Source organism: Hyla sarda, chromosome 3 (genome assembly GCF_029499605.1).
Source record: "Hyla sarda isolate aHylSar1 chromosome 3, aHylSar1.hap1, whole genome shotgun sequence".
NCBI classification, from domain to species: domain Eukaryota; kingdom Metazoa; phylum Chordata; class Amphibia; order Anura; family Hylidae; genus Hyla; species Hyla sarda.
In genome coordinates this window covers 210,710,165-210,736,171 of record NC_079191.1, presented here as the reverse complement: position 1 = coordinate 210,736,171, position 26,007 = coordinate 210,710,165, and the positions used below count along the sequence as shown (strand labels likewise).

The 26,007-nt window shown below is 40.9% G+C and overlaps 2 protein-coding genes across 10 annotated transcripts in view; one reads left to right on the top strand and one right to left on the bottom strand.

Annotated features, from left to right (window-relative positions):
• DOP1A (DOP1 leucine zipper like protein A) overlaps nt 1–26,007 on the bottom strand; it is a 307,594-nt gene that overhangs the window by 80,836 nt on the left and 200,751 nt on the right. For 3 of the 4 annotated variants that reach the window (XM_056565963.1, XM_056565968.1, XM_056565966.1), the window contains exon 1: nt 7,360–7,475. The gene's annotated coding sequence lies outside the window, so the exon portion shown is untranslated. Of the gene's footprint in view, nt 1–7,359; nt 7,476–15,408; nt 15,604–23,195; nt 23,371–26,007 lie in introns of those variants that run through there. The other variant, XM_056565964.1, reaches the window with a different exon arrangement.
• The window catches only part of UBE3D (ubiquitin protein ligase E3D), a 194,972-nt gene that overhangs the window by 5,531 nt on the left and 163,434 nt on the right, over nt 1–26,007 (top strand). For 2 of the 6 annotated variants that reach the window (XR_008891262.1, XR_008891263.1), the window contains exons 1-2: nt 7,301–7,435; nt 14,070–14,266. Coding sequence is in view for 1 of the 6 variants with exons in the window: in XM_056565969.1 (XP_056421944.1) it covers nt 7,410–7,435; nt 14,070–14,266 (223 nt within the window). In the remaining 5 variants the exon portion in view is untranslated. Of the gene's footprint in view, nt 1–7,300; nt 7,436–7,540; nt 7,845–14,069; nt 14,267–26,007 lie in introns of those variants that run through there. The other 4 variants (XM_056565969.1, XR_008891264.1, XR_008891265.1 and 1 more) reach the window with 4 other exon arrangements.

Sequence of the window (26,007 nt, the reverse complement as noted above, 5' to 3'; positions counted from 1 at the left end):
GTATATCTTTATACCCTGTACATTATGTATAGGTATACACTGTACGTGAGTGTAATATATATCTTTATACCCTGTACATTATGTATAGGTATACACTGTACCTGAGTATAATGTATATCTTTATACCCTGTACATTATGTATAGGTATACACTGTACCTGAGTGTAATATATATCTTTATACCCTGTACATTATGTATAGGTATACACTGTACGTGAGTGTAATATATATCTTTATACCCTGTACATTATGTATAGGTATACACTGCACCTGAGTATAATGTATATCTTTATACCTACCCTGTACATTATGTATAGGTATACACTGTACCTGAGTGTAATATATATCTTTATACCCTGTACATTATGTATAGGTATACACTGTACCTGAGTATAATGTATATCTTTATACCCTGTACATTATGTATAGGTATATACTGTACCTGTGTGTATCATATAGAAGTAGATACTGTACATGTGTGTAAAATATATCTTTATACCCTGTACATTATGTATAGGTATATACTGTACCTGAGTATAATGTATATCTTTATACCCTGTACATTATGTATAGGTATACACTGTACCTGAGTATAATGTATATCTTTATACCCTGTACATTATGTATAGGTATACACTGTACGTGAGTGTAATATATATCTTTATACCCTGTACATTATGTATAGGTATACACTGTACCTGAGTATAATGTATATCTTTATACCCTGTACATTATGTATAGGTATACACTGTACCTGAGTGTAATATATATCTTTATACCCTGTACATTATGTATAGGTATACACTGTACGTGAGTGTAATATATATCTTTATACCCTGTACATTATGTATAGGTATACACTGCACCTGAGTATAATGTATATCTTTATACCTACCCTGTACATTATGTATAGGTATACACTGTACCTGAGTGTAATATATATCTTTATACCCTGTACATTATGTATAGGTATACACTGTACCTGAGTGTAATATATATCTTTATACCCTGTACATTATGTATAGGTATACACTGTACCTGAGTATAATGTATATCTTTATATATATGCTATACCTGTATCATTTAGAGTAGATACCACACAGATGTGTATAGTACTTGGAAATATACTGTCCCTGCATGTATTATGTATAAGTATACATTGTTCCTGTGTGTATAATATATAGATATACACTGTACATGATGTATAGGTATATACTGTACATGTGTGTATCATATGAGTAGATACCGTATGTGTGTATAATACTCAAAAATATACTATCCCTGCATGCATTATGTATAGGTATACACTGTACCTGAGTGTAATATATATCTTTATACCCTGTACATTATGTATAGGTATACACTGTACCTGAGTATAATATATATCTTTATACCCTGTACATTATGTATAGGTATACACTGTACCTGAGTATAATGTATATCTTTATACCCTGTACATTATGTATAGGTATACACTGTACGTGAGTGTAATATATATCTTTATACCCTGTACATTATGTATAGGTATACACTGTACCTGAGTGTAATATATATCTTTATACCCTGTACATTATGTATAGGTATACACTGTACCTGAGTATAATGTATATCTTTATACCCTGTACATTATGTATAGGTATACACTGTACCTGAGTATAATGTATATCTTTATACCCTGTACATTATGTATAGGTATACACTGTACCTGAGTGTAATATATATCTTTATACCCTGTACATTATGTATAGGTATACACTGTACCTGAGTGTAATATATATCTTTATACCCTGTACATTATGTATAGGTATACACTGTACCTGAGTATAATGTATATCTTTATACCCTGTACATTATGTATAGGTATACACTGTACCTGAGTATAATGTATATCTTTATACCCTGTACATTATGTATAGGTATATACTGTACCTGTGTGTATCATATAGAAGTAGATACTGTACATGTGTGTAAAATATATCTTTATACCCTGTACATTATGTATAGGTATATACTGTACCTGAGTATAATGTATATCTTTATACCCTGTACATTATGTATAGGTATACACTGTACCTGAGTATAATGTATATCTTTATACCCTGTACATTATGTATAGGTATACACTGTACCTGAGTATAATGTATATCTTTATACCCTGTACATTATGTATAGGTATACACTGTACCTGAGTATAATGTATATCTTTATACCCTGTACATTATGTATAGGTATACACTGCACCTGAGTATAATGTATATCTTTATACCCTGTACATTATGTATAGGTATACACTGTACGTGAGTGTAATATATATCTTTATACCCTGTACATTATGTATAGGTATACACTGCACCTGAGTATAATGTATATCTTTATACCCTGTACATTATGTATAGGTATACACTGTACCTGAGTGTAATATATATCTTTATACCCTGTACATTATGTATAGGTATACACTGTACGTGAGTGTAATATATATCTTTATACCCTGTACATTATGTATAGGTATACACTGCACCTGAGTATAATGTATATCTTTATACCTACCCTGTACATTATGTATAGGTATACACTGTACCTGAGTGTAATATATATCTTTATACCCTGTACATTATGTATAGGTATACACTGTACCTGAGTATAATGTATATCTTTATACCCTGTACATTATGTATAGGTATATACTGTACCTGAGTATAATGTATATCTTTATACCCTGTACATTATGTATAGGTATACACTGTACGTGAGTGTAATATATATCTTTATACCCTGTACATTATGTATAGGTATACACTGTACCTGAGTATAATGTATATCTTTATACCCTGTACATTATGTATAGGTATACACTGTACGTGAGTGTAATATATATCTTTATACCCTGTACATTATGTATAGGTATACACTGTACCTGAGTATAATGTATATCTTTATACCCTGTACATTATGTATAGGTATACACTGTACCTGAGTGTAATATATATCTTTATACCCTGTACATTATGTATAGGTATACACTGTACGTGAGTGTAATATATATCTTTATACCCTGTACATTATGTATAGGTATACACTGCACCTGAGTATAATGTATATCTTTATACCTACCCTGTACATTATGTATAGGTATACACTGTACCTGAGTGTAATATATATCTTTATACCCTGTACATTATGTATAGGTATACACTGTACCTGAGTATAATGTATATCTTTATATATATGCTATACCTGTATCATTTAGAGTAGATACCACACAGATGTGTATAGTACTTGGAAATATACTGTCCCTGCATGTATTATGTATAAGTATACATTGTTCCTGTGTGTATAATATATAGATATACACTGTACATGATGTATAGGTATATACTGTACATGTGTGTATCATATGAGTAGATACCGTATGTGTGTATAATACTCAAAAATATACTATCCCTGCATGCATTATGTATAGGTATACACTGTACCTGAGTGTAATATATATCTTTATACCCTGTACATTATGTATAGGTATACACTGTACCTGAGTATAATGTATATCTTTATACCCTGTACATTATGTATAGGTATACACTGTACCTGAGCATAATGTATATCTTTATACCCTGTACATTATGTATAGGTATATACTGTACCTGTGTGTATCATATAGAAGTAGATACTGTACATGTGTGTAAAATATATCTTTATACCCTGTACATTATGTATAGGTATATACTGTACCTGAGTATAATGTATATCTTTATACCCTGTACATTATGTATAGGTATACACTGCACCTGAGTATAATGTATATCTTTATACCTACCCTGTACATTATGTATAGGTATACACTGTACCTGAGTGTAATATATATCTTTATACCCTGTACATTATGTATAGGTATACACTGTACCTGAGTATAATGTATATCTTTATACCCTGTACATTATGTATAGGTATACACTGTACCTGAGTATAATGTATATCTTTATATATATGCTATACCTGTATCATTTAGAGTAGATACCACACAGATGTGTATAGTACTTGGAAATATACTGTCCCTGCATGTATTATGTATAAGTATACATTGTTCCTGTGTGTATAATATATAGATATACACTGTACATGATGTATAGGTATATACTGTACATGTGTGTATCATATGAGTAGATACCGTATGTGTGTATAATACTCAAAAATATACTATCCCTGCATGCATTATGTATAGGTATACACTGTACCTGAGTGTAATATATATCTTTATACCCTGTACATTATGTATAGGTATACACTGTACCTGAGTATAATGTATATCTTTATACCCTGTACATTATGTATAGGTATACACTGTACCTGAGTATAATGTATATCTTTATACCCTGTACATTATGTATAGGTATATACTGTACCTGAGTATAATGTATATCTTTATACCCTGTACATTATGTATAGGTATACACTGCACCTGAGTATAATGTATATCTTTATACCTACCCTGTACATTATGTATAGGTATACACTGTACCTGAGTGTAATATATATCTTTATACCCTGTACATTATGTATAGGTATACACTGTACCTGAGTGTAATATATATCTTTATACCCTGTACATTATGTATAGGTATACACTGTACCTGAGTATAATGTATATCTTTATACCCTGTACATTATGTATAGGTATACACTGTACCTGAGTATAATGTATATCTTTATACCCTGTACATTATGTATAGGTATATACTGTACCTGAGTGTAATATATATCTTTATACCCTGTACATTATGTATAGGTATACACTGTACCTGAGTGTAATATATATCTTTATACCCTGTACATTATGTATAGGTATACACTGTACCTGAGTATAATGTATATCTTTATATATATGCTATACCTGTATCATTTAGAGTAGATACCACACAGATGTGTATAGTACTTGGAAATATACTGTCCCTGCATGTATTATGTATAAGTATACATTGTTCCTGTGTGTATAATATATAGATATACACTGTACATGATGTATAGGTATATACTGTACATGTGTGTATCATATGAGTAGATACCGTATGTGTGTATAATACTCAAAAATATACTATCCCTGCATGCATTATGTATAGGTATACACTGTACCTGAGTGTAATATATATCTTTATACCCTGTACATTATGTATAGGTATACACTGTACCTGAGTATAATGTATATCTTTATATATATGCTATACCTGTATCATTTAGAGTAGATACCACACAGATGTGTATAGTACTTGGAAATATACTGTCCCTGCATGTATTATGTATAAGTATACATTGTTCCTGTGTGTATAATATATAGATATACACTGTACATGATGTATAGGTATATACTGTACATGTGTGTATCATATGAGTAGATACCGTATGTGTGTATAATACTCAAAAATATACTATCCCTGCATGCATTATGTATAGGTATACACTGTACCTGAGTGTAATATATATCTTTATACCCTGTACATTATGTATAGGTATACACTGTACCTGAGTGTAATATATATCTTTATACCCTGTACATTATGTATAGGTATACACTGTACCTGAGTATAATGTATATCTTTATACCCTGTACATTATGTATAGGTATACACTGTACCTGAGTATAATGTATATCTTTATACCCTGTACATTATGTATAGGTATATACTGTACCTGTGTGTATCATATAGAAGTAGATACTGTACATGTGTGTAAAATATATCTTTATACCCTGTACATTATGTATAGGTATATACTGTACCTGAGTATAATGTATATCTTTATACCCTGTACATTATGTATAGGTATACACTGTACCTGAGTATAATGTATATCTTTATACCCTGTACATTATGTATAGGTATACACTGTACCTGAGTATAATGTATATCTTTATACCCTGTACATTATGTATAGGTATACACTGTACCTGAGTATAATGTATATCTTTATACCCTGTACATTATGTATAGGTATACACTGCACCTGAGTATAATGTATATCTTTATACCTACCCTGTACATTATGTATAGGTATACACTGTACCTGAGTGTAATATATATCTTTATACCCTGTACATTATGTATAGGTATACACTGTACCTGAGTATAATGTATATCTTTATACCCTGTACATTATGTATAGGTATACACTGTACCTGAGTATAATGTATATCTTTATACCCTGTACATTATGTATAGGTATACACTGTACCTGAGTATAATGTATATCTTTATACCCTGTACATTATGTATAGGTATATACTGTACCTGTGTGTATCATATAGAAGTAGATACTGTATATGTGTGTAAAATATACTGTACCTGTGTGGATATTATATGGAAATGTGTGATACAGATGTAGTATATACACCTTATAACATTACACCTTCTTACAGGTAAAGTACATTTTGTGAAAATGGCTCCTGTCAGGGGGTGTGATATACTAAGCAGAAAGTAAATAGTCCTGATCTGTAAGGATCTGTGTGACGAGGACCAAGTTGTGATGTCAGACGACTGGGACAAACTATGCAGTTGGTACCAACCAAAACAGGTCCCAGGAAGTGAAGCAGCTACAGGTGCCCAAGGCTCACTGATACACAGGGGTGAAGGGTGTCCCCTGGGTCCGATCCCACAGAATTGTTACTGTACAACAAATAAGTGCTGGGCTGACTAGAATACAATGGCGCTATACAGCTTGCGATATATACAGCCCATGTTGACCAATGTCAGAGAATGATGAGGGTTAAGGGGGGGGGGGGTCTCATCTCATTACAGACCCTCTTAAAATGTGGTCACATCTTATATCTTGCTGGAAACCATATGATGATATGAAGAACATCTGCCTGCAGGAGGGTATATATAAGTATACATGAATATTCTGCACCCCACAGGGGAGTATATATATATCTACTGAAGCCCCGCACCCCCTACCTATGAACCTGGAAGCCTTCCCCATTCCTCTGGCGTTCAGCTGCTGAAGACTGTGATTCTCCATGATGTCGATCCCATGTGACACAGCTATACATCGCCACTGTATAGGTGAGGAGCATGTATGTATGACATGAAGACATGTTATGTGGGTATGGTCAATGACCCCTGGACGCCCCTCACCCACATGACAGGTAAATGATTGTGGACCCGGAGATGAGGTGACCTCACGTGACCACACACAGATCACCTGGATGTCACATCAGTGCCCCATCTCAGCCCATGTCCCCAGCCTCACACACTGGGGATGTGCCACCTCCTGCTCAGGGCCGCCCTCCCCAGTGACATTAGTGCCCCCGCCACCCCCGGTGACCTCTACACCCGGCGCGGAGCCCGTCCCTACCACAAACCGAGCTCACCTGAGCAGAGCGGCGCCGCTGGCTGCCCGGCTGACAGCTCCCGGCATGCAATGGGAAATGATCACAGACAGCGGAGGTGAGTGACGTCAGGAGTATGCGACTGGAAGTAGAGCGTTTCCATGTGGCGACCGCGGCCATGTTTGAGACTGGTGCATTGCCAATAGTAGGGGTTAGCCCTACTGTCGTGTATTTCTGTCACCATTATGTTACTATGAGGTGTCTAGCTGTGGTCTGAGGCCATCTTGGAAGCCTCAGCAGTGCGGGGTATGAATTGCTGCCTGTTCGGTTGTGCGCGGCTCTAGACACCTGTGTGCACAGTGAGCTGCAGATAGGTGGCGCTGTAGAGCACTGTGGATAGCGCATCATACTGGCGGTATACTGAACATGGACTCTAACGTGCGGTTGGAGATCCGGAGGAGCATGCAGAGTGCCGTTCTCATTCTAAGGTGAATCCGGGCCTACCGAGGTCTACCTCCAGGGCGGCGGTGAGCTTCAGCGGTGTATGGGCCACTTGCCTTCCCAAACATGTGGCTCTCCAGCTGTGATACAACCACAACTCCCAGCATGCCCTGACAGCAGAAGTAGTAGAGTGGCAACAGCAATTGGATTTCCCAACTGGTATGTCTCCAGCTGTTTCAAGACTACCAGCATGCCCTGACAGACAAAGGCTGTCTGGCCATGCTGGGATTTGTAGTTTTGCAACAGCTGGAGGCACCTTGGGTTAGGGTGACCACTGCAATTCACATGTTAAAGATGCTGGGCAGAGGGACAGACCCATTCCTAGATTGGTGTCCCACCTTATCATCTGTGCTGGTGACCTGTGACCTCTGTCAGGTTGGAATGTATTTTCTGTAATACACATGTTTCTTGTATCTATACTCTATAGCAGTATTTCCCAGTCAGGCTGTTGGGAAAGTAAAGCCCGGACAGCCTCTTGCTATCTGGAATGCTGGGAGTAAATCGCAACAGCAGGAGGACCAATGTTTAAGAAATACCGCTGTATGGTTTGTGCTGTGAGGATATGGTCTCTCCCATAGAGATGCATGAACGGGGGGTGTCGCCCACAAATTTCGTGAGGTAGTCGACACGCCTCCATTGAAGAGGAGAGTGAAGTGCCTTATAGGAGATTGTGGGGGGTCCAACTATTGGGAGGGGGATACATTTATTGATACTGCATAACTCCTTTTAAGCAGGGATCTCAAACTGGTGGCCCTCCAGATGTTGCAAAACTTCAACTCCCAGCATGCCCGGACAGCCGTTGGCTGTCCGGGCATGCTGGGAGTTGAAGTTTTGCAACATCTGGAGGGCCACCAGTTTGAGACCCCTGTTTTAAGGCTTTCAGTACTTATCAGCTGCTTTATGCTCCAGAGGAAGTTGTGTAGTTCTTTCCAGTCTGACCACAATTCTCTCTGCTGCCACCTCTGTCTGTGTCAGGAACTGTCCAGAGCAGGATAGGTTTGCTATGGGGATTTGCTCCTGACACAGAGGTGTCGGCACAGCAGTTCAAAGAAAATAAATGATTTACATGTATTCACTAATACAGACATTTCAGGAGAGGCCTTGTAGCCCATCTGAGGACAGGCCATCGGTCACAAAGTCCTGGAAAACCCTTTTAACCCCTTTAGGATGCCGGGCGTATCCATACGCCCCCATTTTAAAGTCCTGGGGGCGGTCCTGAGACCCCCCATGTTGGCGACCGGCAATTTGCAGCTATTCCAGGTCAATCGGGTCTCTGGTGACCCGGAAAAAAATGGTGAATGGGGCTGTCCAAGACAGTCCCATTCACCCTTAGCCAGCAGGAGTGAGGTTGCACGGGTGCCGCCCCACGATCACGTGATTGATCAGTCGGAACGACCGACCAATCGTGACCCTGCTGGGCGGCGATCAGGACAGCGATGATGGTGGCGATCGACACCAGCGGGGTCTCCTTCCTTGCCCTGGTCCGGCAAGGGTCTGCCCAGGATCGGTGGCGGCGACACGAGCAGCAGGATCAGTGGCAGCGGCGGCGGTGCCGTAGGAAGGATACAGCAGGAGGTGAGGCCTGTTCACCTCCTGATTTTGCTTCGCCGCATGCACAGCCAAAGGGCATGCTGGAAGTTGTAGTTTTGCAACAGCTGGAGTTCCAACTACATCTCCCAACATGCCCTTTGGTAGTCTGTGCATGCTGGGGGTTGTAGTTATGCAACAGCTGGAGGCACACCGGTTGCAAAACACTGAGTTAAGTAACAAACTCTGTTTTGCAACCAATGTGCCTCCATCTGTTGTATAACTACAACTCCCAGCATGTATGGTCTGTCAGTGCATGCTGGGAGTCGTAGTTTTGCAACAGTTGGAGGTTTGACCCCCCCCCCGGCAAATTTTCCGCTGCAGCTCAAACTCTCTGCGAGAAACTCACTGTAAACCCCCGCTAGTGCGAATGTACCCTAAAAACACTACACTATACTTACACAAAATAAAAACTAAAACACTACATATACACATACCCCTACACAGTCTCCCCCCCCCCCCCCCAATAATAATTCAAAAAAAGTCTTGTACGGCACTGTTTCCAAATTGGAGCCGCCAGCTGTTGAAAAACAACTCACAGTATTGCTGGACAGCCACTGACTGTGATGGCATGCTGTGAGTTTTGCAACAGCTGGAGACACCCTGTTTGAGAAACACTGCCGTAGGGTAGTTTTGTGGCGGATTCAAAGCCCCAGTTTAGGCCTCAAATGCGCATGGCACGTTCTCTCTCACCTAGGAGCCCTGTCGTATTTCAAGGAAACAGTTTAGGGCCACATACGGGGTATTTCCGTACTCTGGAGATATTGCGTTACAAATTTTGGGGGACTTTTTCTCATTTTACCCCTTATGAAAAGGTAAAGTTGGGGTGTACACCAGCATGTTAGTGTAAAAAAAAAACAAGCGGTAAAAGATAAAAAAGACCCCTAAAATTTGTAACATGATGTATTACAATGCTTGATAAATGTCAGGTTGCTCTGGCGCCTAGACTTTTCTCAGCCCTCACAGCAGCAGACATCACGTGACTGCCGCGACCAATCAGCGTCCTCGGTGGTAATGCTTTGCACTCCTGGCATTATGGCCTCCATACTGATTGGTGATGCTAGAAGTATGGAGCGTGACTGACAAGGCTGCTGACTTGCTGCGGTGGTCATGTCACATCCTTCTGTTTTACCAGAGTCTTGAAAAGAGGCAGAATCAGTGCGGGAATGGAGAGGCAGGTAAGTATGTATGTAATTTTAATGTATTTGGGACCATTAAAGCGCAACTGTCATGAACTCTGGGTGCTATAACCTACACAGCCTTTGTACTGTGTGCAGATGGTGTATACAGCATTGTTTTTACCTTATTTCTGTCGCCTTTCATCACCCCAAAAAATGCTTTTGATCACAGCCACACAGTCGGATAGGCTTGGCACGAGGTAGGCTATGCCACGCCCACCCCCGTTTCAGCACTGGGACCGCTGTGTGATTGACACACAGGTCCCAGCGCATGTGCCCATCAGCTCATCTAACGTGCGTGCCACAGTCTGCCTCCTCAGTGCGCCTGTGTCAATCACACAGCCGTCCCAGCGCTGACACAAGGGGTGGGCATGGCGGCTGCGGGGCATGGCCTACCTCGCGCCATGCCTATCCAACTTTGTGTGGTTGTGATCAAAAGCATTTTTTGGGGTGGTGAAAGCCGGCAAAAATAAGGTAAAAACAATGCTGTACACACCATCTGCACACAGTACAAAGCTTGTGTAGGTTATAGCACCCAGAGTTCACAACAGATGGACAAATATGATTTATCCCTATGCAGATGCTGAGTAGAATGATCACCCATGATTAGGCAGCAGGGGCATACCACAGGCTCATGGTAAATGTCTTTATTTTTTTTTTTTCACAGTAATTAAAACTGGCAAAAACACATTGATATATTTTCCCTAGTGTCTCATTCTTAGGCTTTCACACAGACCTAGTTCAGCAGGGTTTTTGCAGCAGTATTGCAAGAATAAGCGAAGAGAAATGGAGCTTAGAAAAGCTGCGTAACATTTCGTGTCGTGCAGCATCCTGTCTTCTAACTTTTTTTTTTTTTTTTTGCTGGCTCCTAAACGTTGTCAAGCCTGATATATTGCTTCAAGGAGGGAATATCACCAAAATAGAGTTCCTGGTACCATACTGCAAAACTGCAGGAGGCTCTTTGTACTTTACCTTGTGCATGAAGCCTTATGGTCATCTTGTACATAATTCTTGTTTACTTTGCATATATCTCACAACATTGGCGCTATCAGAAAAATGTTTTCACACTAGGTGTTTGCAGTGCCATTTTAGCTTTTTGTAAAAATGGTAAATGTATCCATAGACCCCCTACAGTGGGGATCAAAAGTTTGGGCACCCCAGGTAAAAATTTGTATTAATGTGCATAAAGAAGCCAAGGAAAGATGGAAAAATCTCCAAAAGGCATCAAATTACAGATTAGACATTCTTATAATATGTCAACAAAAGTTAGATTTTATTTCCATCATTTACATTTTTAAAATAACAGAAAACTAAAAAATGGCGTCTGCAAAAGTTTGGGCACCCTGCAGAGTTAATATCTTGTACTGCCCCCTTTGGCAAGTATCACAGCTTGTAAACGCTTTTTGTAGCCAGCCAAGAGTCTTTCAATTCTTGTTTGCGGTATCTTTGCCCATTCTTCCTTACAAAAGTCTTCCAGTTCTTTGAGATTTCTGGGCTGTCTGTCACGCACTGCTCTTTTAAGGTCTATCCATAGATTTTCAATTATGTTGAGGTCAGGAGATTGTGAAGGCAATGGCAAAACCTTCAGTTTGCGCCTCTTGATGTAATCCCCCATGGATTTCGAGGTGTGTTTAGGATCATTATCCATTTGTAGAAGCCATCCTCTCTTTAACTTCAGCTTTTTCACAGATGGCATCAAGTTAGCTGAGTTTGCTGACATTTTATTTAATCAATTTTTCCTTCTACTCGTGAGATGTTCCCTGTGCCACTGGCTGCAATACAACCCCAAAGCATGATTGATCCACCCCCATGCTTAACAGTTGGACAGAGGTTCTTTTCATTAAATTCTGTTCCCCTTCTTCTTCAAACGTACCTTTGCTCATTCCGGCCAAAAAGTTCAATTTTAACCTCATCGGTCCACAGAACTTGTTTCCAAAATGCATCACGCTTGTCTATATTTTCATTTGCAAAGTTCAAACGCAGATTTTTGTGGTGAGGACGTAGAAGATGTTTTCTTCTGATAACTCTTCCATGAAGACCATATTTGTACAAGTATCTCTTTATAGTGGAATAGTGTGCCACAATTCCAGTGTCTGCCAGATATTTCTGGAGGGATTGTGCAGTCAAATGTGGGTTTTGAATTGTTTTTCTCACAATCCTGCGAGCTGTTCTGTCTGATATTTTTCTTGGTCTTCCAGATCTTGCTTTAAAGGTGTATTCCAGGAAAAAACTTATATATATATATATATATATATATATATATATATATATATATATATATATATATAAATCTAATCTGGCTCCTGAATATTAAACAGATTTGTAAATTACTTCTCTTAAAAAATCTTAATCCTTTCAGTACTTTTGAGCTTCTGAAGTTAAGGTTGTTCCTTTCTGTCTAAGTGCTCTCTGATGACACGTGTCTCGGGAAACGCCCAGTTTAGAAGAGGTTTTCTATGGGGATTTGCTTCTAAACTGGGCGTTTCCCGAGACACGTGTCATCAGGGAACACTTAGACAGAAAAGAACAACCTTAACTTCAGAAGCTCAAAAGTACTGAAAGGATTAAGATTTTTTAATAGAAGTAATTTACAAATCTGTTTAACTTTCTGGAGCCAGTTGAGATATATATATATATATATATATATATATATATATATATATATATATATATATATATATATGAGTTTTTTCCTGGATAACCCCTTTAACTTCCACTGTTCCTGATGACTGCCATGCTCATTGTGAGTGTCAACTATTTTCAGTTTCAGATTTCTAGACAACTGCATAGAAGAACCCATGGTGCTGATTGTTGGGGCAAGGTCAGATGAATCTGGGCATTTAAAACCTTTGAGATTTACATCACCTGGTCTCCCCAGATGACGATTGAGAACAATCCATGACACTGGCAGGTCTCAGCTTTTCAAAGGGGGCAGTGCATGCTATACATTCTGCAGGGTGCCCAAACTTTTGCTGACGGCATTTTTTTATTTTCTGTTATTTTGAAAGTGTAAATGATGGAAATAAAATCTAACTTTTGTTGACCTATTATAAGAATGTCTGATCTGTAATTTGATGCCTTTTTCCCTCTTTCCTTGGCTTCTTTATGCACGTTAATACAAATTTTTACCAGGGGTGCCCAAACTTTTGATCCCCACTGTATACTGTGACATAAGCTAAAAGAGTGTCAATGTGGCCTCTGTTTGGGTAGCAAACTATGCAGCGAGCTCATAGCAAATGTAATCCACAGCAGCCAGGGCTGGGAGCCTGACTCTCCACTCTGCAGAGCCACATTCCAGGTTACAGCTTCCCATAAATCTACCATAAGAATTGAATGTGACATTTTTAATTAACTCGCTATGAGTTTTATTCTTTGCTTACAGGCATTTTTATTTTCACTTATTGCAATGCGAAAACTAATTGAATCATGTATTTCTGGATGAAATATTCTTTAATTTTAATGCTCCATTTTTTGCCTTTATTATAGCGGCCTGGAAGGCAAGAGATTTCCAATTGACATTTCAGTGAGCCAGTCATCCTTACAGATCCAGTCTCCTGATAACAGCGAGGAGTTCCTTTTACCACCAGAGGTCAAGCTGGTCCCCGCCACATGCAGATATGTACAGCACGTCTCTGGTGAAGGGCTGTATATGCGACTGAAGACCCAAGCTGTGCCTCCTGCAGGTACTGGTATAAAATAGGATATGTGGATATATGATAATAGGTTGATGGGGTATTCCCATCTCAGCACATTGGCCCCTATTCACAGGATAGGGGGTAACTTACTGGTCGGTTGGGGCCTGACCGCTGGGACACCACTGATCCATAAAACAGAGATGAAATGTCTCCCTGAACGAACAGAGATCACTGGGCATGTGCTGCCAGCACTCCGCTCATAGTCTAAGGTGCATCCAAACATTGCCTAGCTCAATGCTTGTCAGTGTTCGAAATCCCCATAGAGAATGAATGGCATGCTGACCATGCATGGTGTATTTCATTTATTAAAGGGGGGGGGGGCAGTTTCCCTCTAATCTACTGATTGGTTCCAGCAGTTGGGCTAGCTTATCCTGTGGATAAGAAATAACATGCTAAAATTAAAATACCCATTTTAACTAGACCAAGACGGCCTGGAAAGACATTATTTGACTTGAGATTGGCGAAGCTCTTGACATCGATTCTTCATACCCCAGACATCTTTTCACTACTTGGTGTGTGCATCATCCTTTGTTGTCCCATATATTTACTACTCTGAATAAGAGTAAACCAAGAGAACAGTCAGGAACTCTAAGTACTAGACACTCAGCAAAGATGTTATAACAAACATATGGTCAACTTTCTGATTTGACAATAAAGTGGACCTGTCAGCAGGATTGCCATGTACAAAGACTATTATATACAGTATATACATAATACATACAAGAAAAAATAAATCTTTCCTGTTTGTAAATTAATACTCACTTAACATAGTAGAATAAATAGCCAGGCATGCAGTTCCGGGGAAGTGAAAAACATCAAATTAGGGCACTAAGCCAGGTAGCACATGTTTACAACAGCAGAAGCGCATCCTACAGACGTATAAGGGATTACAGTGCAGTTACATCCACAGTCTCACAAGTGACAACTTTTTCTTCTCCTTGTGGCACAGGCCGCCATGAAGATTTGTTCCAGCCTCAACTTGTTGTTGCCGAGTCTGGTACCCAGACATCTTTGGCTCCTCCTTTTCCAGCACCCTCTAACTACATAAACTACCTGTGCTTCACTTGTATTGGTATTGTCCTGCTGCTTTTCTCAGAAAAAAACAGAAAACAAAAATAATTTCCATTTACCTTTTTAGCATTGCAGTCACCAACATATGTCACTTCATGACTAGACATTTACATATGTCTGGTGTGTAAATTGTATGTTCATGTAATTTCCATGGTCCTTTCCAACGAAGATGTAAAAACCTTCTTTCTCCTCCTTATCTAGTGGCTGTCATTAAAGCGGGGTAGGCAGATGGAAGTTGACCACTGGGTGGTACACTGCTCAAAAAAATTAAAGGAAACACTAAGATCACATCCAAGATCTGAATGAATGAACTAATTGTATGAAATACTTTCGTCTTTACATAGTTGAATGTGATGACAACAAAATCACACAAATCAATCAATGGAAATCAAATTTATCAACCCATGGAGGTCTGGATATGGAATCACACTCAAAATCAAAGTGGAAAACCTTAAAACAAGTCAAAATGAGGCTCAGTAGTGTGTGTGGCCTCCACATGCCCGTATGACCTCCCTACAACGCCTGGGCATGCTCCTGATGAGGTGGCGGATGGTCTCCTGAGGGATGTCCTCCCAGACCTGGACTAAAGAACTGTCCAGAGTAGGAAAAAATCCCCATAGCAAACATATGCTGCTCTGGACAGTTCCTAAAATGGACAGAGATGTCGGTAGAGAGCACTGTGCTCGTGATGTCTGCAGAGCTCTGTGTTCCAAAAAGAAGAAAATTTCCTCCTGTAGTATTCAGCAGCTGATAAGTACTGCAAGGATTAAGATTTTTTAATAGAAGTAATTTACAAATCTGTATATACAGATAACCCTACATGCTTCTGACAGATTGATGAATTGGCTACAAAATATTTGCACTGTATAATTCTAGTCTTGGTGCTTAGTTTAACAGGAACATGTAACTAAGTTTTTGGACACCAAATCACATATGTTTACGCAACTAGTGTTTAGCTGTGTACATTTGTTTCCGCCTGTGACAGTCTAAGAATGCGACAATTTACTATACAGCCTGAGCCACTTTGAAACATCTGGCTTATTCTTAGGCAATGTTCCCACTGAGTTTTTGAGATCAGAAGCCATTTGGTCAATTTTTTCTGAAGTTTTTTTTATCTGTTTTTTTTTTATCTGTGTTTTTTTTGAGTCCTAAAACAGGCAGTTAACAGCTCAAACATGACCCAAAATACTTTGTGTAAATATAGCTATAGACTTTCTAGAGCTGAGGAATTGATGGGTTTGGCGAGTCTGGGCATTTTTGACTGGAGGACTTGTCTCCAGTGGCCTTGGACGCATGAACTTTGCAGCAGTGAACTCAATGATAGTGTACCATGCCATGCCCAGAGCTGCAGAGATGCGTCCTGGTGGAGTAAATGTTAACATGCATAAGAATGCGGGTGGAATAATGTAGGCTAATGTGACACAATAAGCATAAAGCTGCGTAAAGACAGGATGGTGGTTTAGGATTCCAATACAGTGACTGGTTCCCTTTGACTTATATGTATATAGCTATACTGTGCAATGATTTCTATTAGTTTTGTATCTGCCCAGCGATTCTCTTCATTCAAGTAGTGTGACACGAATGCATTCTCTGATCATCTTTGAAAACCCCTGAAAAATGATTAAATTCTATCCACATGTTTGAACCATTACTTTGTTGAAGCCGTGTAACCTTTTAATTTGGATTGCATTTTATGAATTAGTTACATAGAGAAGAGCATTACTTGGGCTTTAGATGAACATAAGCTGCCTCTACGTGAAATAAACCATATAAAATGGTAATCCTAAAAGAATAGCCACAGATGAGGATTATTTTATTCTGAATTTTCCAGTGCCAGTTATTTCTATATTGGGAGGATTTCCTGCATTATGCCACTATACTGGTATACAATGGTGTCTGTCAGCTATAGGATCTACTTTTTTTTTTAACTGGGTTAATATAGTAGCGTAGGTTGAGAAAAAATGAAAATAGTAAAATTTTGGTTGAAAACTACCTCCATAGACACTCATATCACAAACATTGTGAGAATTTTATAATTCCTTATTTCTGTCCTGAGGTATCAGTGCCCTGCTAAAGCCTGTCTGCTGAGTTCATGTAATCCTGCGTGCCAGAAATGTCATTCTGGTGATCCAGATTACAAACCACTAAGGTCAGGGTCTCACATGGCATATCTGTGGCAGATTATCAGCCATGTTTCTCAGCCAAGGTGTCAAGGAGGTGGAGCTCAGGTGTCACAGCCTGGCACACCTCCTTTCTAACCATGGCCTTGGTCCTTGTTCTCAGGACCTCGGAGGGCCCCAGCCATTGGACCTCCTGCGATCAAATACTTCTCCCCTTATCCTGTAGATAGGAGAAAACTTTGTAAGATTGGAAACCCCCTTTAAGAAAGGCATTCCATGACAATACTGTACATGCATTTCAAAGGGTGCCAAAGGTTTCCTTTTTTTAATATTGCCTCTTTAATGGGTATTAGACATGTACCATCTTAAAAATTTACAGCACATACATATGTTATGTTAGAGATGCTTAAGATGGAACCATCACCTACTATGAAAACACGTGACACTCAGATTTTTTTTTGCAAAAGTCTTTGTTGCTGAAAAATGTCATTAATATCCTCCTCCTAAGTATATCTTGGCAGTCATGCAAGATTTGTAAAACTTGACAAGTTTTGCACAAGTTGAATTTTTTACGCTAGTGCAACAACTTTAAAAAGGTTGTTGCATGTAAGCAAGCCAAAAACAAGCACTTGGTGTCATAAACTCCCCATGTCTGATGTGGATTAGATTGAACCCCTGTTCTGACGATAGGGGCAGATCCCATCTCTGGATCCTTTACCACTTTAAGCATATGGGGCAATATTCTTTACATTTGGCACTTCATAGGGCAGTGGTTCTTAACCTGGGTTCGATCGAACCCCAGGGGTTCGGTGAGTCAGTCTCGCGGGTTCGACGGAGGTCAAGACACACACCCGACTCCAGGCCCGTCACAAAAGGACGGGAAAACCAAGCAATTGCTTGGGGCCCCGAGCTGAGCCGCTGTTTGTCCGTCCTGTAGCGACGGGGCAATCCCCCCCCCATCACTATTAACTACCTGCGGCCCCGCGCTAAGTTTAAAAACAGCGGGAGATAATGCACGCCGGGACGTCCCATGCGTGCGCCCATAGAAACGAAGGCGCTGAAGACCGGAGGATCGAGAAGGAGGAAGACGCGCGCTGGACAGCTTGGTAAGTGACCAGAGGCACATCATCTTCGGTGCTCCGACCACCGGTCCTGGGACCTACTGCTATAGCAGGAGCTGTGGTCGGAGCACTGAAGTGGGCAGTACACAGGCATACAGCCTCCAGCCATACACTGTATATGGCTGAAGGCTGTATGTCTGTGGGGGAACTGCCACCTAATGTGGGGGAACATACTGCCAACCTTATGTGGGGGAACTGCCAACCTTATGTGGGGGAACTGCCAACCTTATGTGGGGGAACTGCCAACCTTATGTGGGGGAACTGCCAACCTTATGTGGGGGAACTGCCAACCTTATGTGGGGGAACTGCCAACCTTATGTGGGGGAACTGCCAACCTTATGTGGGGGAACTGCCAACCTTATGTGGGGGAGCTGCCAACCTTATGTGGGGGAGCTGCCAACCTTATGTGGGGGAGCTGCCAACCTTATGTGGGGGAGCTGCCAACCTTATGTGGGGGAGCTGCCAACCTTATGTGGGGGAGCTGCCAACCTTATGTGGGGGAGCTGCCAACCTTATGTGGGGGAGCTGCCAACCTTATGTGGGGGAGCTGCCAACCTTATGTGGGGGAGCTGCAGCCTAATGTTTTATTTTTACAATTAAGAAGAGTTTGGTGAATGTGCATATGATACTGGTGGGGTTTAGTACCTCCAACAAGGTTAAGAACCACTGTCATAGGGTATTAAAGCTCTCTAGAGCTTGAGTTCTATAATGGCACAATAGTAACTAAAAACCAGGCAAAAACACAATGTTAGGCTGCTTTCACACTATAAAGTTCTTCCGTTTTAAAGAGCTGTGATAATGTTCCGTTAAAAACCCTTAAAAACGTTACAAAATCCCATTAAAGTTTATGGGATTTTTACATTATTCGTTTTAACCCGTCATAGCCCGTTATTAATAACTAACGTTATTTTGTGACGGGGAAAAAATAGTGCATGTACTGTTTTTTTCTCCTGTCACTAATAATGGGCTATGACGGGTTAAAACTCATAATGTAAAAATCCCATAGATTTTAATGGGATTTTGCAACAGCTATATGGGGTTTAGTAACGCCCGTTTTTAAGGGTTTTCATTACGGAACATTATAACGGCTCTTTAAAACGGAAGAACTTTATAGTGTGAAAGCAGCATTAGTAAGGATATATAAATAAAATGCTGACTAAAACTACACAGAATCTATAGTTCTGATGGGATGACTTTCCATTTTCAATTTCCCATTGGAGTGGTGTTCACACTGTCTTTCACTGAGGTATTGTGGTGTTTAATGAACGTGTGAGTTCTAATATTACAAGTTACCATGGGAAGAGCAGTGCTCGGTCTCATCAATTATAATACAATTACGTCCCTTCCTATTGTGTTTGTATTCACAGATTATTAGTAACAGAATAAGGGCAATGCGAGTTACGCTTTCTACGGGTCCCTGCTGAGAATGAGGGTGTTCATCATAGTCTATGAACAATTGTTTGGTGTCAGATTATTTATAGTTTATACCTTTGTCTTTACTGATGGAACATATTCTTTGTTCCTTTTTATTGCCATTCCGTACAAAGTATTTTATATTGTGTTGTTTTATTTTCTTTTTTCTTTCTGATTTTACTTTTATTGGAGTCTAAATTCAAAAGCTGTTACATATTTTTTGGGGGTGAAAAAGCTTTGAATTACTGTGTATATACATTAAAGTATGGCTTGTACTGTCAATTTCTTCTATTTTTCTCTCTCAGTTGAATTTTAACAGGTAAATAGCTTTTCTTTTATTCTTAAAAAGGTTGTCACAGAGAATTTTCCGACTAATCTTTGGAAAAAGATTTTCCATGCATTAGTGTGAGGGGGTGGGGATGCATGCATAATTATAGAGGTACTTCATAGGACAGTGTTTTGAGTGGAGAGTTTCTGCATAACATGGTCACGATATAGACCACAATTCTTTTTCACACATATTTGAATTTGTAGAAGAACATTTCCTTATGCCTTTATATGATGTTTGAGGCTTTTAAAAGTACTCCATAAACCCACAGCCCCTTTATTGTTACCAGAGGCGTAGCTAGAAACCACAGGGCCTTGATGCAAAAAAATTGCCCTGGGCCCCCTGACTTCCCCCTTCCCACAGACATGGCCGCACAAAGAGATTAGTGACTACACCAGTGACGGGACACAGTCCAGAGAATATGTAATGATATAAATGACTCACAGGTGACATCTTCTTTCTTCTTTATCTAGTGCAGACCGAGGTGACCTACCTCTGCGAGTCTTACGCCCAGGCATCATTGGCTCCTGGCACTTTGTCAACAGATCCTCATCCTATATGAGAAAACTATAATAATACAACCTTTTCATTTATGGTACCATCAGAAGCCGGGGCCTTACTAGAGTCCCATGGGCCAAGGGCAAATAGTTGCATGCGCTCATCCATCCACACCAGCCCCGCAATCAGCATGTCCCCTACACATTCTCATCAGCCACCATCAGCATGTCCCCCATTTATCCACACTATCCCCCTATCAGCATGTTCCTATCCATCCACACCAGCCCCCCAATTAGCATGTTCCTCATACATCCACTTAGTGCCCCCCATCAGCATATCCCCATCCATACATATCGTGTCCCCCTCTCTTCAACATGTCTCTCATGCTTCCCCACTATGCCCCACGCCTCTCCTCAACATGTCCCCCATCCTTCCATACCAGTGTTTCCCAACCAGGGTGCCTTCAGCTGCTGCAAAACTCCCAGCATGCCAAGATAGCCAAAGGCTGTTTGGGCATACCAGGAGTTGTAGTTTTTCAACTTCTGAAGGCACCCTGGTTGGAAAACACTGCTTGTCTTAGTTACCCCTGCCTCACCATGTCTCCCATCCCTCTACAAAGTGCCCCCCTCCTGAGCATGTCCCCCATCCCTCCACAGTGTCCCCCAACCCTACTTACCAGTGTTACCCAACCAGGATGCCTTCAGCTGCTGCAAAACTACATCTCCCAGCATGCCTGGACAGCCAAACGCTGTCCGGGTATGCTGAGAGTTGTAGTTTTTCAACATGTGGAGGCATCCTGGTTTGGAAACACTGCTCCACTTAGTTGCCCCCTCTTCAGCATGTCTCCATCCCTCTGTATAGTCCCCCCCCCCCCTCCTCACACAGTGTCCCCTGCCCCTCTTCAGCATGTCCACCATTTCTCCATACCACTGTTTCCCAACCAAGGTGCCTCCAGCTGCTGCAAAACTACAATTCCCTCGGGGGTGGAGTCTCAACACGGGTGAGTGACCCCAACACTCCCCGGGCCCTCGCTCCAGCACTGTTCCTCCTCCTTTTGTGCAGGCCGTCCAGAGCTACATCGGTAGGTCTCTGTGACCCAGGGATGCAGCTACGGGCAGCAAGGAGGAGACATGGTAAAGTATAGTGTCGGGGGCCCTCAGTAGAATCACTAACTGGCTCTCTTAAGCTATTACCCCACAAAATACTAAAATAAATAAGTACTTTGTAAGATTGGAAACCCCCTTGTCATAACATTACAATACTGTACATGCATTTCGGAGGGTGCCAAAGGTTTCCTTTTTTTTGAATATTGCCTCATTAATGGGGTTTCCTTTTTTTTTAATATTGCCTCATTAATGGGGTTTCCTTTTTTTTGAATATTGCCTCATTAATGGGTATTAGACATGTACCATCTTAAAAATGTATAGCACATACATATGTTATGTTAGAGATGCCTAAGATGGAACCATCACCTACTCGGAAGACAACACGTGACATTGTCAGTTTTTTTGCAAAAGTCTTTGTTGCTGAAAAATGTCGTTATTATCCTCCTCCTAAGTATATCTTGGCAGTCATGCAAGATTTGTAAAATGTGACTTTGAAAAGTCTCACACAGTTTTGCACAAGTTGACTCCAAATCTTTTACGCTAGTGCAACAATTTTAAAAAGGTTGTAGCATGTAAGCAAGCCAAAAACAAGCACTTAGTGTCATAAACTCCCCATGTCTGATGTGGATTAGATTGAACCCCTGTTCTGACGGTAGGGGCAGATCCTATCTCTGGATACTTTACCACATTATGCATATGGGGCAATATTCTTTACATTTGGCACTTCATAGGGGATTGAAGCTCTCTACCAGCTGGAGCTACGGGCAGCAAGGAGAAGACATGCTAATGTATAGTGTCGGGGGGGGGGGGGGGGGGGTCTTTCGGCCCTCGGTAGAAGTGTTTACCACCTTCTTCTGACAACAAATGTCGAATTGACTTAATGACATAAAAGCTGCATTATTTGTGTATGCTGGATGGCCTGCACTTTATCTTCAATGTGTTCACCACCTCCCTCAGTGCACAATTTAACACTTTAACTCCCTTCTTAAACCACATATTAATATCAAGCACACGATGTATCAACTAATCTCCCGACACACACAATGTAACCCAGGAATCATTTTACTATTCTATTCCTCCATGACATCACTTTCCCTGCAAATGAATGCACTTCCAATAAGGGAGCAAGACCTGAATATTCTTGTCATTACCCAGGTGACATCATTGCTGCACACCAGCCTTCAAGTGACGATAGCAGCTACTTTTATCAAAATCCAGCAAAGAACCCACTCCATTCCTGCCAGATTGCTTCACATCTACCTTGTGATATTTCCCATTGGTTTCCAAGGGTGTCAAGCTCAGGCCACTGCTAGTTCTATTTGATGGATATGTCCCTGGGTTGCCAGGTTCTGGTCACAAGTGGTGTCATTAATCTCTATAGTTTTACCTGTTGACTTCCCAAAACTTTGCTCCATTCTTTTATTAGCAGACAAAACTGAAAAAAATAGAAAAGAAATCTACATGGTTGCAAGAAGTCACACTGCATCACAGTGGAAATCGCCACAATACAATACATAGCAGATAAGTGGAAAAAAATCTAAGTGAAGTGACACCATGGACGCCTACCTCAAGACCTGGCAACCCTGGACTCCATGGGGGGGAATTTATTTACAGGTTTTTTTTGGGAGTAGAAAAGCCACAGAAATGTTGTGTAACTTTTTGGTTAAAGGGGTACCCCTATCCAAAGGATAGGGGATAAGATGTCAGATCGCCGGGGTCCCGCTGCTGGGGACCCCGGGGATCGCTGCTGCAGCACCCCGCTATCATTACTGCGCAGAGCGAGATCGCTCTGCACGTAATGACGGGCAATACAGGGGCCGGAGCATCGTTACATCACGGCTCCGCCCCTCGTGACGTCACGGCCCGCCCCGTCAATACAAGTCTATGGGAGGGGGCGTGGCGGTCGTCACGCCCCCTGCCATAGACTTGCATTAAGGGGATGGGCTGTGATGTCATGAGGGGCGGAGCCATGACGTCTCGCTGCTCCGGCCCCTGTATCGCCCGTCATTACGCACAGAGCGAACTCGCTCTGTGCTGTAATGATGGTGGGGTGCTGCAGCAGCGATCCCCGGGGTCCCCAGCAGCGGGACCGCGGCGATCTAACATCTTATCCCCTATCCTTTTGGATAGGGGATAAGATGCCAGGGGCGGAGTACCCCTTTAACTGAATTAGACTTATGACTTTGGTACACCCTGTAAATTTTTCACTTTGCAGTGGTTGCTGATTTATCACAAAGCCATCAATTTGTTGCAAATTTACACCAGTCCAGACCTGGCTTACAAAACCTAACTGTAAACAGTATTTTTTTTTAATTCACACATTTTATGCAGAGTAAAACGTTGCAGAGGAGGAATAATCATACAAAGTGGTGTTCTGGAGTGATTTATTGTTTTATGCACCAAATTTATCAACCACCATGCGTTACTATAATACATATGTTGCACGTAAGTGAAACCAAAGCTAAAATAAATGACTTCAAAAGACTTTCTAAAGACAACAATGATAAATGTCCCTCCTAATCTTGACTACTCTTGTTTTATACTCCCACCTCACATTTTAGCCTGAATCTATTTTGGGTCTTCTGATAAGTCTAGAACCTGCTCCCCCAGTTCACTGTTATTACCAACTTGATTACTTTCTTATATTTTCCATAAGTTAACATTAATGGTTAGGAAAAGTACACCTTGTAAGCTTTATATTAGTCACATAGTACGGTCGAAAAAAGACATATGTCCGTGTGGCGCGATATTGGGGAAGGGATGAGATTTTATATTTCTTCATAAGCCTTAATCTTATTTTGTTCCAGGAATGTATCTAATCCTGTTTTAAAGCTGTTAATTGTTCCTGCTGTGACCAGTTCCTGAGGTAGACCGTTCCATAAATTCACAGTCCTCACGGTAAAGAAGGCGTGTCGCCCCTTGAGACTAAACCTTTTCTTCTCCAGACGGAGGGAGTGCCCCCTCGTCCTTTGGGGGGGTTTAACCTGGAACAGTTTTTCTCCATATTTTTTGTATGGGCCATTAATATACTTATATACGTTTATCATATCCCCCCTTAAACGTCTCTTCTCAAGACTAAACAATTGTAACTCCTTTAATCGCTCCTCATAGCTAAGATGTTCCATGCCCCATATTAGTTTAGTCGCACGTCTCTGCACCCTTTCCAACTCCGCAGTGTCCCTTTTATGAACAGGCGACCAAAACTGAACAGCATATTCCAGGTTAGGCCGTACCAATGCTTTATAAAGGGGGAGTATTATGTCCCTGTCCCTTGAGTCCATGCCTCTTTTGATACATGACAATATCCTGCAGGCTTAAAGGGTTATTCACGCAAAGAAAACAAAAAAATATATTTTGCTGGGCATGAGTAAAAATAACAAGTAATACCCACCTTCCCTTATCATCCACAGCTCCTGTTACAGGGACTTTCAGTCCCCCCGCTGCTCACTACTCCTCAGTTGGAGATAGACATCGCTGCGGCCTGTGATTTACTGAGCGGAAAGGGGACTGAAAGTAGGTGAAACAAGGTGTGGGGAAGTGTTAAAATACACAACACAAGATCATTGAATGTAATAAAGAGGGTTGGAGTGAGATGGGGAAAAGATTAATGAATTCTGTTTTCTCCATGTTTAGTTTTAGAAAGCAAGAGAAGAAAACTTAAAGAGATAGCTGGTGGTTCTTGAAGCCATGGAATTTTATCTGTCCCAGGCCAAGAGTGTAGATAAAAAAGGGTCTCCAGGACAGAGTTCTGGGGGATTCCAACTAGGGATGTAAGAAAAAAATCGATTCTCGCGATAATCGCGATTTTTTTCATTTGCCGATACTGAATAGATTCAAAATATTTTTGAATCGATTCTTTTAGGGATGTGGAATTTTTATCTCCTGACGCCCGGAACAGCATGTCCTGGGCATCAGGAGATACAAGTTCCACATTTGTGGAGCCGGGCAGGCCGGATCTGACACGGTGGCGCTCTGGGTGTATGGAGCGGGCTCCAACTCGTGCCCCCTCCGTACTATGCGACCCCCGGCTGATTTCAGTAGCCGGGGGCCGCCGCTAATAGCCAGCATGCAG